General features: G+C 45.0%; 1 protein-coding gene across 1 annotated transcript in view; it reads left to right on the forward strand.

The window, feature by feature from the left end:
• Positions 1-13,666: 13,666 nt before the first annotated feature.
• Positions 13,667-16,652, forward strand: part of LOC138769654 (complement C3-like) — a 97,149-nt gene continuing 94,163 nt past the window's right edge. The window contains exon 1 of the mRNA XM_069948267.1: positions 13,667-13,769. Coding sequence (XP_069804368.1) covers positions 13,705-13,769 — 65 coding nt within the window. The 5' untranslated portion in view covers positions 13,667-13,704. The remainder of the gene's footprint in view (positions 13,770-16,652) is intronic.

Raw genomic sequence — 16,652 nt, forward strand, 5'->3', positions numbered from 1 at the left:
ACTTAGATCAGGGTTTGCTGAGGGTTTCTTTGTGCCTGAGTTCAAAGGGCCTGGGTGTTGTTGGGTCAATAACTTAAAGTCAGTTGATTGTAATAGGGTTATAGTACAAGAGGAAGTTGCTGAGGGGAGGGTGGAGGGCCTGTTCCCCCCCCCCCCCCCCTTCACCAATTTTTGTTTATCACCATTGGGGCTAGTTCCTAAGAGGAAGGTGGGTACCTATTGCCTCATCCACCACCTTTCTTTTCCCCAGTGAAGAGAGAGGTAGTAGCCGTAGCAGCCAAGCTCCAAGGGTAGATGCCAAGATCCCAAGCCAGGAGATCAGGGAATGGAGAATGGTAGATGAAGTGTCGGATCCTCGGGGTAGGCGGGGACCACAGGAGCCAGAATGACGGCGCTTCACGGCTTCAAGTTTAATGAAGTAAAACGATGAATTTTAATGGTCTCATAAACAACGCGTTTCGAGGCATAAATTGTCCCTTTGTCAAGTAGGAGAGACAAAGGGGCAATTTATGCCTCGAAACGCGTTGTTTATGAGACCATTAAAATTCATCGTTTAAACTTGAAGCCGTGAAGCGCCGTCATTCTAGCTCCTGTGGTCCCCGCCTACCCTGAGGATCCGACACTTCATCTACCTTTCCCCTTAAAGCGTCTTTGAATCATGAAGAATCGGTGGAGGAGGTGAAGGTACATTACGCTTCTTCTGACTCTGCCTTGGAGCTGTTCCGGCCTGCTGGCCCTGGTGCTCTTATGGCCAAGGCCGATATCAAATCAGCTTTTAGATTACTCCCGGTACATGAGGATGGTTTTAATTTATTGGGTTTCCAGTTTGGGGGTAGCTTTTACTTTTACAAAGCACTTCCTATGCGTTTTTCATTATCGTGTTTTTATTTTGAGGCTTTTTCGACTTTTTTAGAGTGGGTAGTTTGCATGGGATGCCCGGCGGGTTATATATTACATTGCCTAGACGATTTTTTATTTGTAGGTTCGGTTGGCTCGGGGGAGTGTGCTCAATTGCTGTTACATTTCTTTTCAGTATGCCAGGATTTTGGTGTTCCTTTGGCAGGCGAAAAGACAGTGCATCCTTGTACTTCATTAGAATTTCTCGGTATTGAAATCGACTCTTTTGCAATGCAATTTCGCCTGCCTAAGGAAAAGATTACTAGGGCTTGTGGTTTGCTTACTGCATTTCTAGGCCGAAGGAAGGTTCAGCTGCGAGAGTTACAGGTTTTGTTGGGTATATTAGTTTTTGCTTCTAAGGTAATTCCGATGGGTAGGGTATTTGTACGGCGTTTATACCTGGCCACTAAAGGTTTGTCTTCGCCGCACTCTCACATCAGCCTTTCACGTTTGTTGAAGGATGATCTGAGACTGTGGCTGAAATTTTTACGGGATTTCAATGGCCATTCCATATGCCAGTCTGATTTTGTAGATTTTTCAGCTTTAGGGGTTCAGACCGATTCGGCTGGCTCCTTTGGCTTTGGTGCTTTTTATGCTGGTCATTGGTGTGCTCACCCTTGGCCACAGTCCTGGGTGGATGGGGGCTTAACTACAAACATCGTCTTGTTAGAATTGTTCCCGGTAGTTGTTTCATTAGTAGTTTGGGGTTCTGAGTTTCGCAATCGTAGGATTTTAGTGTACACGGATAATAAAGGTGTGTTGTTTGCAGTTAATTGTTTGTCCTCCTCTTCTGATCCTGTGATAAAGCTGTTGAGACACTTAGTGCTATTATGTTTTCAGTTGTTACATCTGGTTGAAGGCTAAGTACCTTCCTGGGCACACTAATGTAATCGCCGACTCTCTCTCGAGGGCAGTTCAAGCGGTTCCGGTTGCTGGTTCCGGAGGCGGACACCATGGGAGTCAACTGCCCGGACCACCTTTGGAACCTAGTATGGGAATAACGTTTCAGTACTTCCGGCAGTCGGTGGCAGATAAGACGTGGAAGAGTTACTCATCCTCCTGGCAGCGGTGGCAGTCCTTTTGTACATGTCGGGGTGTGGAACATAGTTCAGGTGATATTGCTCCAGCTTTACAGTTCATTTCTGGTCTTCTGGAGGAAGGCTTATCAGCCAGCCACAGTGGCTGGCATATCCTTTTTCCAGAAATGGCACAATTTCAAACCCCTCAGTTCCTGGTTTCAGGTGAGACAGCTGCTCAAGGGCTATCGCAGGAGGGTGTCTCTACCTGATAGCAGGAGACCTATTACCTATAGTCTATTGCAACGCATATTAATTGCTTGTCAAGGGATCTGTAGCTCAGATTTCGAGTTGGCTTTGTTTATGGCTGTTTTTGCTTGTTCATTTTTTGGGGCTTTTCGGCTGGGGGAAATAGTAGCCCAGAGTAAATTAGCGGTTCCCCCCCCTGTTAGTATCGGACATGCGTTTTAAGGATTCGGCGCCGTTGCTGGTGGTCCGTAGGTCTAAAACAGATCAGCAAGGTAAAGGGGCTGTAGTGCGGTTCAATGCGGTTGAAGGTACGCAGTTTTGCCCTGTTCATTCGCCCTAATGCATCTGGTTCTTTGTTTTTACATGGGGATGGGTCCCCACTCACCAGCTATCAGTTCAAAGCTGTGTTATGTAAGGTTTTACAGGTCCTGGGGTTGGAGGGGGCCGGTTATTCCCTCAGTAGTTTTAGAATAGTGGCAGCCACAGAAGCAGCAAATTTGGGCTTGTCCGGGGAGGTCATTAAGTCGTTGGGCAGATGGTCTTCGGACCGTTTCAAACTCTATATCCGCTCTAATTTATGCATCTAATCTATTCTAGCTCCCCGGACTAATGTATGGATCATTGGACACTCTTTTATAGTCCGGGCCCAGCGTAGAGCCGCTGTTCGTCCTTACACGACCAATTTAGGTTTGGATCCATGCTGTTATGGAGTTAAATGGTTGGGTCTGGGTGGTTTGAGGGTTCGCCAGGTTATGGATTTAATGTTCTCTATTCCTGCTGACTGGGGGGTGCCGGACATTATCATATTACACATTGGGGGGAATGATATCGGCAAAGTCCGCACAGTCCCGTTGCTGGCTGATATTAAGTCTCTCTTTTTATCGTTCAGTTCTATTTTCCCTCAAGCTATTTTATGCTTCTCCGAAATGGTGCCTAGATTAGTCTGGTCATCCAAAGAGTCCTTATTCTTGGATAAGATAAGACGGCGCCTGAACCGTGGAGTGATGAAATTTCTACTTAGATTAAATGGTTTCAGTTACAGACACGTGGACTTAGAGGGATTCGTGGCCGGGCTATATCTGAGAGACGGAGTCCATCTCTCAGAGATAGGCATGGATATTTTTAATGTAGGCCTGAAGACAATAATTGAGAGGGCTGCGGTGTTGGCTGTGCCAGGTCAGACTTGGGCTGACCTGCCTTGTGGCAGTCTCCCTGCACACTATGGGAGGACAGTTGATGCTGATTGGGATTGATTCTTTTCTCTGAGTTGATGTTTTTAACTATTTATTAAATAATTTATTATATTTATTGGTTGAATTATTCATTGTGTTACATAAATAAACACCGCGGCCTTTTGTTGCCAAATACTTAGTGTTCATTGTCTTAATTGAAATGGAGTGGGTCATTGAAGCCCATGAGAAAGCCCCCTGAAACGAATGTGAAGGGCCAACATGGGCGGTCATGGCCCCCCCTTGTTGCCCCCCATCCATAGGTAATATGGGTCACTGTTCCCTGAGGGATCAGGGTTGCTATTAGGAAGCCCCCCTAGGTCACCCCTGGTGTAGATGTAAATGTACAGTAGGCCCTTAGAATAAAGTCTCTCAGCTATACCTGGGTGCTGCCTAATCAGGGAAAGGATGTCCGTGAGTCTCAACCAAGACACGTGAAAGCACCGTCAGTGTTCAAGCTGATCTACTTGAAGGCCGCCCGACCCCCCCGCTAGAGCCCCGGATACTTACCCCAACTCGCCAAGTCCTGTTCCCGGAGCCAGTCCCAGGACGGAGATATCCCCGTCTGAAGCCTGGCGCACGCGTTGCATAGATGAGTCCGACGCCTGTAGAGAATGAATGGAGCCGTTATTCTCTATGGGCATCGGACTCAACCCAGCAGCGCGCTCGCCGGGCTTCAGATGGGGATATCTCCGTCCTGGGACCGGCTCCAGGAACAGGACTTGGCAAGATGGGGTAAGTACACAGGGCTCTAGCAAGGGGCTGGGTGGCCTTCACCCCGGCACGGGGGGTGACAGGTTCCCTTTAACAAGAGAACTTAGAAAAAAAGGTAGGAGGACCTATGTTGTTTACATATCCTGCAAGAGCAGCCATGATATTTGTCCCCAGCTGTCCTTACCCATATCTATAGTCAAGGATTCTCAGACCCTAAAGTAAAGGAAAGAGCAGGAAAGAACACATTTTCTGAGTAAAAATATAGTAAATAGACAGTGCGGGAGCCTCTTTCCCCATAGCTGCTTAGGGTACTGTATGTGCACACTGAGTAATTTAGACGGAAAGTCCATCGCCTTAGCCATCGCTCGCGGACAGCGGCGGGCGCGGGCGTGGGCGTCTCCTCCCGTGTCATAGACTCCATTCTATGCACGGACGGATTCCTTCCTCCATTCAAAGAAAGATCAAGTTTATTCTTTGGACAGAAGAAGGAATCTGCCCGTGCATAGAATGGAGTCTATGACACGGACGGAGACGCACGCACCCGCTCGTGGACTGCAACGGATTATGCGACGGAGTTTCCATACCCTCACACAGCATTACACACAGCACATACACATTTTAAGACTATAGAATGGAGGAACAGAGACAAGATGGCCTCTCAACTCCACAATGTTATAAGTATATAATGGTAGATTCCTATAGATTCTGTAGTTATATGTTATACAGTGGTGCCTTGGATTACGAGCATAATTTGTTCCAGGACCGCGCTTGTAATCCAAATCCACTCCTAAACCAAAGCAAATTTTCCCATAAGAAATCATAGAAATGCACACAACTGGTTCCATTAGCATACCTCCCAACTTTTGCAAAGAGCAAAGAGGGACATGTGCGCCGCGGTCCCCATAGCCACGCACCCATAGCGACCCTCCATCGCCACGCCCCCATACCAACCCTCCATAGCCACTCCCCCATAGCAACCCTCCATAGCCACTCCCCTACAGTCACCACATGCTGCTGACTGAATAGTGCCCTATACAGTATCTAATCCCCCCCAAAATGCCCTATATAGTAGCCAATCCCCCATTATAGTGCCCCACATAGTATCCAATCCCCCACATAGTGCCCCACATAGTATCCAATCCCCCACATAGTGCCCCACATAGTATCCAATGCCCCCATATAGTGCCCCACATAGTATCCAATGCCACATATAGTGCCCCACATAGTAGACAATGCCCCCATATATGCCCCACATAGTATCCAATCTCCCATATAGTGCCCCACATAGTATCCAATCCCCCATATAGTGCCCCACATAGTATCCAATCCCCCACATAGTGCCCCACATAGTATCCAATGCCCCATATAGTGCCCTACATAGTAGCCTATGCCCCCATATAGAGCCCCACATAGTAGCCTATGCCCCCATATAGTGCCCCACATAGTAGCCAATGCCCCCATATATGCCCCACATAGTAGCCAATCCCCATATAGTGCCCCACATAGTAGCCAATCCCCCCATATAGTGCCCCACATAGTGGCCAATCCCCCCATATAGTGCCCCACATAGTAGTCAATCCCCATATAGTGCCCCACATAGTAGCCAATCCCTCCATATTGTGCCCCACATAGTAGCCAATCCCTCCATATAGTGCCCCACATAGTAGCCAATCCCCCATAGAGTGCCCCACATAGTAGCCAATCCCCCATAGAGTGCCCACATAGTAGCCAATGCCCCATATAGTGCCCACATAGTAGCTAATGCCCCCATATAGTGCCCCACATAGTAGCTAATCCCCCATAGAGTGCCCCACATAGTAGCCAATGCCCCATATAGTGCCCACATAGTAGCCAATGCCCCATATATGCCCCACATAGTAGCCAATCCCCGATATAGTGCCCACATGGTAGCCAATGCCCCCAAATATGCCCCACATAGTAGCCAATGCCCCCATATAGTGCCCCACATAGTAGCCAATCCCCCATATAGTGCCCACATAGTAGCCAATGCCCCCAAATATGCCCCACATAGTAGCCCATGCCCCCCATAGTAGCCAATCCCTCATATAGTGCCCCACATAGTAGCCAATGCCCCCCATATAGTGCCCCCCATATTATCCAATCCCCCATATAGTGCCCCACAGAGTAGCCAATCCCCCCATTAGTGTGGCCCCAGCGAAAAAAACAATAAACCAGTAACTCACCTGTCCGCCGGTCCCAGCAGCTCCTCTCCCGGCAGAGCGCGCACTCCCATCATCCTCCGGGGCGGGCAGAGGGGTATACAGACACTGACTGCCGGCACTGATTGAGGGGAGCTGGGAGCCTCACACACAGCCACAGAGCCGAGCAGGTAAATGTATGATCGGGGTTGCGGGCGGCGGGGGGCTAAAGGGGCCTGGTCCCATACAGGCAGCTGAATGAAAATTCTGCTGCGTGTATGGGACCCATTGAGCTTCACACTACAAGATGGTTTAGCCCACTAAGGGCACCTGATATATACGGTTCCAGTAGCCCACTAAGGGCACCTGATATATACTGTTCCAGTAGCCCACAAAAAGGCATGTTATACATATTGTTCCAGTAACGTTCATACAGCATTACGCTTGATACGTGCGAATAACACATTGGAATCATGTACATAACGCTGCGCAAGAAATACGAATGAAATGTGTGAACATTGCCATAAATATTCCTAAAGCGTTTGCAAATATTTTTCCTTCGCAACTGCGGAGAATGGTATTATACTGCGATTTTGGGGTGTTGGGTGCACCCAGGCATGCTCCCCCTAATGTCCCTGTGTCATTCTGGAGGTGTTTGCATCATTTAAGGAGGTTTCATGGGGGACTTGGTGACCTCCGTGTGGTCGAATTTTGATTTCCAAGTGCCGCAATTTTTTTTTTATAGACTATAATGGGATCGAATACTCCTTCTAATAGTCGAATATCAGTGCCTATTCAATTTGAATTCTCAAAAGTCGAATATTTCACTACTTGCTCGTCTCTATATTACAACACTATAAGGACTTGCTACTGCTCTGGACAGTTCCTGACATGGACAGAGGTGGCAGCAGAGAGCACTGTGTCAGACTGGAAAGAATACACCACTTCCTGCAGGACATACAGCAGCTGATAAGTACTGGAATACTGGAGATTTTTAAGTTACAAATCTGTATAACTTTCTGACACAGTTAGTTGCCCTTTCATATGTTTATACGGCATATGTGATTATTGGAACAGACTCAAGGAGAGATTGGCAGACAAGCGTTGTTTATTATTGACTCATTAATGAGATAGGAGGGAGCAAACACTCACAATACTAATGGTACTTTTACATGGAGCGATAATTCGCCCGATCGCGCGATTAACGATTTTGAATGAACAATGTTTTTTTATAACGATCAGCGTTCAGACGGAACGATACATCATACGGAAAATTCGCTATGCGATCGTTTTGCCTATCTCACACATAGGGGAAATCGTTGAAAGACTGTTTACACTGTACGATCTGCGAACTTTTTGCGAACGATCAACGATGATTTAAGAACATGTTGAAAGATTAAAATGAACGATTTCTCACTAATCGTTTGATCGTTTGCAGCGTTTACACGTACGATTATCGTTCAAATTCGACCGTTATCGTGCAAAAACGAACGATAATCGTACTGTGTAAAAGGACCATTAGACTGTTGCTAAATCATGTTGTGCCAGCTGTTGCTTATCAAAGCTTAAAGGAGAAGTCTGGCCATGTGAAACATTTCACAGCCGGCAGTGGAGACCATCATAAGCAGTCATTACTTACCTCTCCCTGTGCCCACAGGCCCCGGGACCCCCACGAAAGGCCCTTCCCCAGAGTTGTGATGATGTGATGATGTGAGGAAATGACTATGCCGGCTTCTGGATTGCGCACTAAGGCAATCAGTGACTGTAGCAACGTCCCGCCCCTGTCACTGACTGGCTAAGCAGGCAGTCCATCAACCAGCGACTTCGGCTGTGCACGGGATCCCGGAGCCTGGCAGGGGTCCCAGTGCGGCAATCCAGCGCTGCAACAGCACAGGGAGAGGTGAGTAATGATTGTTTGCTATGCCCCCCCCCCACCCCCACCCCCACCCCCACCGGATGAAAAATCTTTCAAATCGCAAGACTTTAATCCTTTAATCTAAATACTGTGGGGGTTTTTTTTCTCAGTTTGTTTTCTTTGCAGTTCTCAAACGAAGATGTGAAAATCCAGTCCCAATGTTCCTCAGATCATTCACCTCTTACTACCTGTTGACATGTGGGATTTCTTGAGGTCACAAAAAGAATTAAAGCAATAAAAATAAATTAAAAAAAAAAAAAAAAAAAAGCTCTTCTTTATTTTGAGCAAAACACCAAAACAAATAATAATTAGCAGGTCAGAGGTTTGTCAGCTATACATACTCCTGCTATAATGTGCCTGCACTTACACTCAGCTATGCACACTGCTGCTATAATGTGCCTGCACTCTCACTCAGCTATACATACTCCTGCTATAATGTGCCTGCATTTACACTCAGCTATACACACTGCTGCTATAATGTGCCTGCACTCTCACTCAGCTATACATACTCCTGCTATAATGTGCCTGCATTTACACTCAGCTATGCACACTGCTGCTATAATGTGCCTGCACTCTCACTCAGCTATACATACTCCTGCTATAATGTGCCTGCATTTACACTCAGCTATACACACTGCTGCTATAATGTGTCTGCACTCTCACTCAGCCTTACACACTGCTTCTATAATGTGTCTGCACTCACACTGCTGTATAGAAAAGTTTCTGTCACTGTCCTCCTGCACAGCTGTGATTCTCACTTCCTGGTTGGTTCATGCTGAACACACCCCCTTCCCCATTGCTGTCATGTGACCACACAGACCTCTGACAGCAGCCCTGCTTCTCTATTCTAGCCTGTTGTACTATGCTACTGCATTATGGGGATCTGCAGCTCCATCCTGTATCTATAAACTCAGGGTTATACAGTTACTATACATTATACACCACATGATGATTGCTTTACTGTACAGTAACTTATATATCACATATCCAGCTGCTGTGTTATCAGGGTTATACAGTTACTATACATTATACTCCACATGCTGCTATACTGTACAGTAACTTATATATCACATATCCAGCTGCTGTGTTATCAGGGTTATACAGTTACTATACATTATACACCACATGCTGCTATACTGTACAGTAACTTATATATCACATATCCAGCTGCTGTTATCAGGGTTATACAGTTACTATACATTATACACCACATGCTGCTATACTGTACAGTAACTTATATATCACATATCCAGCTGCTGTGTTATCAGGGTTATACAGTTACTATACATTATACCCCACATGATGATTGCTATACTGTACAGTAACTTATATATCACATATCCAGCTGCTGTGTTATCAGGGTTATACAGTTACTATACATTATATACCACATGCTGCTATACTGCACAGTAACTTATATATCACATATCCAGCTGCTGTGTTATCAGGGTTATACAGTTACTATACATTATACTCCACATGCTGCTATACTGTACAGTAACTTATATATCACATATCCAGCTGCTGCTGTGTTATCAGGGTTATACAGTTACTATACATTATACTCCACATGCTGATTGCTATACTGTACAGTAACTTATATATCACATATCCAGCTGCTGTGTTATCAGGGTTATACAGTTACTATACATTATACACCACATGTTGATTGCTATACTGTACAGTAACTTATATATCACATATCCAGCTGCTGTGTTATCAGGGTTATACAGTTACTATACATTATACACCACATGCTGCTATACTGTACAGTAACTTATATATCACATATCCAGCTGCTGTGTTATCAGGGTTATACAGTTACTATACATTATACTCCACATGCTGCTATACTGTACAGTAACTTATATATCACATATCCAGCTGCTGCTGTGTTATCAGGGTTATACAGTTACTATACATTATACTGCACATGGTGATTGCTATACTGTACAGTAACTTATATATCACATATCCAGCTGCTGTGTTATCAGGGTTATACAGTTACTATACATTATACACCACATGTTGATTGCTATACTGCACAGTAACTTATAATATCACAGATTCTGCTGTTTCTGAATGTTTGTTTGATCTGTTTTACCTGTTATTCAGAATAATAAATCAATATTTTTGGGGTGTGGAACCAATTATCTGCATATCAGTGATTTCTAATGGGAAAATTTGCTTTGGTTTAAGAGTGGATTTGGATTACAATCGCTGTCCGGGAACGAATTATGCTCGTAATCCAAGGCACCACTGTATACTGTATAATATATATAAATGTATACTATAGAGCTACAGTATATATTCACCAGTCAGACCACTGCTTTTAGAGCAGAGTGGTGGTCGGTTACCTATACAATGAGCTGTCAATAATGCCAGGGAAAGAGCAGCATATCAGGACAGGGGAACAAGTTTGCCAAATGAATGTATTTGTAAAATTAGCAAAAATCTTTAACTTGAATAGCCCTACAAGTGTGACTATGTTAGGTGAGATGGGAATACCTCTTTAGGACCCTTTTACACAGGCCAGAATAGTGCAGCCATAGAGCGCTAAACTCTGTGATCGTCTCCTATGCCCTCACAAGGCACGATAAGTCACATGACCAGGCGTTCATTGCATCATTGTCGGCCATACATCACCTGTTTACACAGGGCAATGTGCAGCCTCAAACAATGAAATGAATGGGCTGCGTAAAAGATCCATACAGCCAGGGAAGGACATTAGCTCATTCATTGGCTGATGTCTAGTCTCTTCATAGTATAGCCCCACATTATGGTTTTAATTGCAATTAAATTGGTAGTTCACCTTTTTTTTTTTTTATCATATCATTTTGTAGAGGTTTGTGATTTACTTCCATTAAAAAAAAAAAAATCTCGAGTCTTCCAGTACTTATCAGCTGCTGTATGTCCTGCATGAAGTGGTATATTCTTTCCAATCTGACACAGTGCTCTCTGCTGCCACCTCTGTCCATGTCAGGAACTGTCCAGAGCAGAAGCAAATACCTATAGAAAATCTCTCCTGCTCTTCAGACTCAAAAGAACACACCATTTCCTGCAGGACACACAGCAGCTGATAAGAATTGGAAGACTTGAGATTTTTAAATAGAAGTCATTTACAAATCTGTTTAACCCTCTGACAGCAGTCTGGCGAAAAAATTTTTATAAGTATTGTATGGCATGAGACAAGACCGGTGGTAGCGCTCACCTCCTTCTCCAAATAAGCTGTTTTCCAGATGTCCCAAACAATCGGAAAGGGGATTCATCAGAGAAAATGACTTTACCCCAGTCCTCAGCAGTCCACTCCCTGGACCTTTCCCCCAGTCCTCAGCAGTCCACTCCCTGGACCTTTCCCCCAGTCCTCAGCAGTCCACTCCCTGGACCTTTCCCCCAGTCCTCAGCAGTCCACTCCCTGGACCTTTCCCCCAGTCCTCAGCAGTCCACTCCCTGGACCTTTCCCCCAGTCCTCAGCAGTCCACTCCCTGGACCTTTTGCAGAATATCAGTCTGTCCCTGATGTTTTTTCTGGAGAGAAGTGGCTTCTTTGCTGCCCTCCTTGAGACCAGGCCTTGCTCCAAGAGTCTCCGCCTCACAGTGCACAGTGCAGATGCCCTCACACCTGCCTGCTGCCATTCCTGAGCAAGCTCTGCACTGCTGGTCGCCTGATCCCGCAGCTGAAACACTTTTAAGAGACGGTCCTGGCACTTGCTGGACTTTCTTGGGTGCCCGGGAGCCTTTTTGGCAACAATGGAACCTCTCTCCTTGAAGTTCTTGATGATGCGATAGATTGTTGACTGAGGTGCAATCTTTCTAGCTGCGATACTCTTCCCTGTTAGGCCATTTTTGTGCAGTGCAATGATGACTGCACGTGTTTCTTTAGAGATAACCCTGGTTAACAGAAGAGAAACAATGATGCCAAGCACCAGCCTCCTTTTAAAGTCATTCTTACTTAATCATGACAGATTGATCTCCAGCTCTGTCCTCATCAACACCCACCCCTGTGTTACTGGAGCAATCACTGACACAATGTTAGCTGGTCCTTTTAAGGCAGGGCTGCAATGATGTTGAAATGTGTTTTGGGGGATAAAGTTCTTTTTCTAGGCAAATATTGACTTTGTTAGTAATTGCTGTAAAGCTGATCACTCTTCATAACATTCTGCAGTATATGCAAATTGCCATTTTAAAAACTGAAGCAGTAGACTTTGTAAAAATTAATATTTGTATAATTCTCAAAAATTTTGGCCATGACTGTACACATATTACAGGAAATGCTTATAAAGTGCTTTTTTTCCTGCACTTACTACTGCATCAAGGCTTTACTTCCTGGGTAACGTGGTGATGTCACTTCCTGGATAACATGGTGATGTCACTTCCTGGATAACATGGTGATGTCACTTCCTGGATAACATGGTGATGTCACGACCCGACTCCCAGAGCTGTGCGGGCTGTGGCTGCTGGAGAGGATGATGGTAGGGGGACACTGAGGGACACAGGGCACTGGAGGGACACTGAGCATCCCTCTGCCATCATCCTCTCCAGCAGCCACAGCCCGCATAGCCCTGGGAGTTGGGTCGTGACATCACCATATTATCCAGGAAGTGACATTACCATTTTATCCAGGAAGTGACATCACCATGTTATCCAGGAAGTGACATCACCATTTTATCCAGGAAGTGACATTGCCATGTTATCCAGGAAGTGACATCACCATTTTATCCAGGAAGTGACATCATCATGTTATTAAGGAAGCGACATCACCATGTTATCCAGGAAGTGACATCACCATGTTATCCAGGAAGTGACATCACCATTTTATCCAGGAAGTGACATCATCATGTTATTCAGGAAGCGACATCACCATGTTATCCAGGAAGTGACATCACCATGTTATCCAGGAAGTGACATCACCATCTTATCCAGGTAGTGACATCACCATCTTATCCAGGAAGTGACATCACCATCTTATCCAGGAAGTGAAGCCTTGATGCAGTAGTAAGTGCAGGGAAAAAAAGGACTTTTTTTTAATAAGTGTATATTGGTGATTTGTATAGTTTTTGGGAGGGCAATACAATAAATATAATAAACTTTAATTAAAAAAATGTTGTCTGACTTCTCCTTTAATCTGAAAAAGGTTTTTTTTTTTCACCGAAGTACATTGGCCTGCACTGCATCTGTATATCATATTTGCATACAGTTACTGTTTATAGCAGTTTCTTATGTTACACATAACCTGTATGTTACACATGACCTGTATTATCCTCTCTTTTCTCCCTCTCACTCTGGATTAATCTCCGAGGGATCTTTGACTTTTGCTATGATCTGAAGCCATATGGTTTCCCGTCAGGGCTGATCATGACAGACATTCCTGTAAGTGTCCGGCCGCCGGTTATTTACATACCTTTTACCTTCTTTCTCTTCTATTACTTATTACAGAGACTGCTGGGGTCAGGGTGGGGGAGCGCAGACTAAGACCCTATATAACCCCTCCATGTCTCCAGGATAGCACATACCCCAGGAGGCATCATGGGGTGCAGAGCTCTGTGTCTCATTCTACTATATGGACTCATTGGGACCTACGCACAGCAATCGTGAGTATAACCTTACCAAATATATGTACAGTTTACACATAGACATACCATATATTGTGTACATATCGCCAGAATCTCCTATCTATCTATATCATAAAAATCAAAGTCTGTCTGTCTGTCTGTCTGTCTGTCCTCTATAGACTTCCAAACGCCTGAACCGTTTGACCCCAAATTTGGCACACAGATAAATTGGGTGCCCGGGAAGGTTTTAGCGAAGGTCCCGTCACCGCCAGATGTACAGGAGGGGGGGGGGGGGAAAGAGAGGCGCCCCATAGAGATGAATGGGAAAATCTCTCCACTGCAAACACAGGTGATATAATTAGCTGCAGCAGACACGGCAGTTGGAGCCTTAGCAACCAATAGGATTACTGCTTTCATTTTCACAGGGAGTTGTGGTTGCTAGGGAAGCTGCCTCACAACATCCACAGTAATAACTGGTAGACCCCCTACTCCATCTATACAGTACAGGTATACAGGACCCCCTACTCCATCTATACAGTACATGTATATACAGGGCCCCCTACTCCATCTATACAGTACATGTATATACAGGGCCCCCTACTCCATCTATACAGTACATGTATATACAGGGCCCCCTACTCCATCTATACAGTATATGTATATACAGGACCCCCTACTCCATCTATACAGTACATGTATATACAGGGCCCCCTACACCATCTATACAGTACATGTATATACAGGGCCCCCTACTCCATCTATACAGGACCCCCTACTCCATCTATACAGTACATGTATATACAGGACCCCCTACTCCATCTATACAGTACATGTATATACAGGGCCCCCTACTCCATCTATACAGTACATATATACAGGACCCCCTACTCCATCTATACAGTACATGTATACAGGACCCCCTACTCCATCTATACAGTACATGTATATACAGGACCCCCTACTCCATCTATACAGTACATGTATATACAGGGCCCCCTACTCCATCTATACAGTACATATATACAGGACCCCCTACTCCATCTATACAGTACATGTATACAGGACCCCCTACTCCATCTATACAGTACATGTATACAGGGCCCCCTACCCCATCTATACAGTACATGTATATACAGGGCCCCCTACTCCATCTATACAGTACATGTATATACAGGACCCCCTACTCCATCTATACAGTACATGTATATACAGGACCCCCTACTCCATCTATACAGTACATGTATATACAGGACCCCCTACTCCATCTATACAGTACATGTATATACAGGGCCCCCTACTCCATCTATACAGTACATGTATATACAGGGCCCCCTACTCCATCTATACAGTACATGTATATACAGGGCCCCCTACTCCATCTATACAGTATATGTATATACAGGACCCCCTACTCCATCTATACAGTACATGTATATACAGGGCCCCCTACACCATCTATACAGTACATGTATATACAGGGCCCCCTACTCCATCTATACAGGACCCCCTACTCCATCTATACAGTACATGTATATACAGGACCCCCTACTCCATCTATACAGTACATGTATATACAGGGCCCCCTACTCCATCTATACAGTACATATATACAGGACCCCCTACTCCATCTATACAGTACATGTATACAGGACCCCCTACTCCATCTATACAGTACATGTATATACAGGACCCCCTACTCCATCTATACAGTACATGTATATACAGGGCCCCCTACTCCATCTATACAGTACATATATACAGGACCCCCTACTCCATCTATACAGTACATGTATACAGGACCCCCTACTCCATCTATACAGTACATGTATACAGGGCCCCCTACCCCATCTATACAGTACATGTATATACAGGGCCCCCTACTCCATCTATACAGTACATGTATATACAGGACCCCCTACTCCATCTATACAGTACATGTATATACAGGACCCCCTACTCCATCTATACAGTACATGTATATACAGGACCCCCTACTCCATCTATACAGTACAAATATATACAGGACCTCCTACTCCATCTATACAGTACATGTATATACAGGACCCCCTACTCCATCCATACAGTACATGTATATACAGGACCCCCTACTCCATCTATACAGTACATATATATACAGGACCCCCTACTCCATCTATACAGTACATGTATATACAGGACCCCCTACTCCATCTATACAGTATATATATATATATACAGGACCTCCTACTCCATCTATACAGTACATGTATATACAGGACCCCCTACTCCATCTATACAGTACATGTATATACAGGACCCCCTACTCCATCTATACAGTACATGTATATACCGGACCCCCTACTCCATCTATACAGTACATGTATACAGGACCCCCTACTCCATCCATACAGTACATGTATATACAGGGCCCCCTACTCCATCTATACAGTACATGTATATACAGGACCCCCTACTCCATCTATACAGTACATGTATATACAGGACCCCCTACTCCATCTATACAGTACATGTATATACAGGACCCCCTACTCCATCTATATAGTACATGTATACAGGACCCCCTACTCCATCTATACAGTACATGTATATACAGGGCCCCCTACTCTATCTATACAGTACATGTATACAGGACTTCCTACTCCATCTATACAGTACATGTATATACAGGACCCCCTACTCCATCTATACAGTATATGTATACAGGAGCCCCTACTCCATCTATACATGTATACAGGGCAGTATTACCAGCTGCTGCTGTCCTAAGCACTAAACCTGAAGACGCCCCATCCTCACTCACCACAGCTCCACACGTCACATTTAACACCGACACACCAGACCTGACCAATACCGCCATACTGTGACTGGATAACATTGTCATATCAGACCTGACCAATACCGCCATACTGTGACTGGATAACACTG

This window comes from Dendropsophus ebraccatus, chromosome 1 (genome assembly GCF_027789765.1).
Source record: "Dendropsophus ebraccatus isolate aDenEbr1 chromosome 1, aDenEbr1.pat, whole genome shotgun sequence".
In the NCBI taxonomy this organism is placed as follows: Eukaryota; Metazoa; Chordata; class Amphibia; order Anura; family Hylidae; genus Dendropsophus; species Dendropsophus ebraccatus.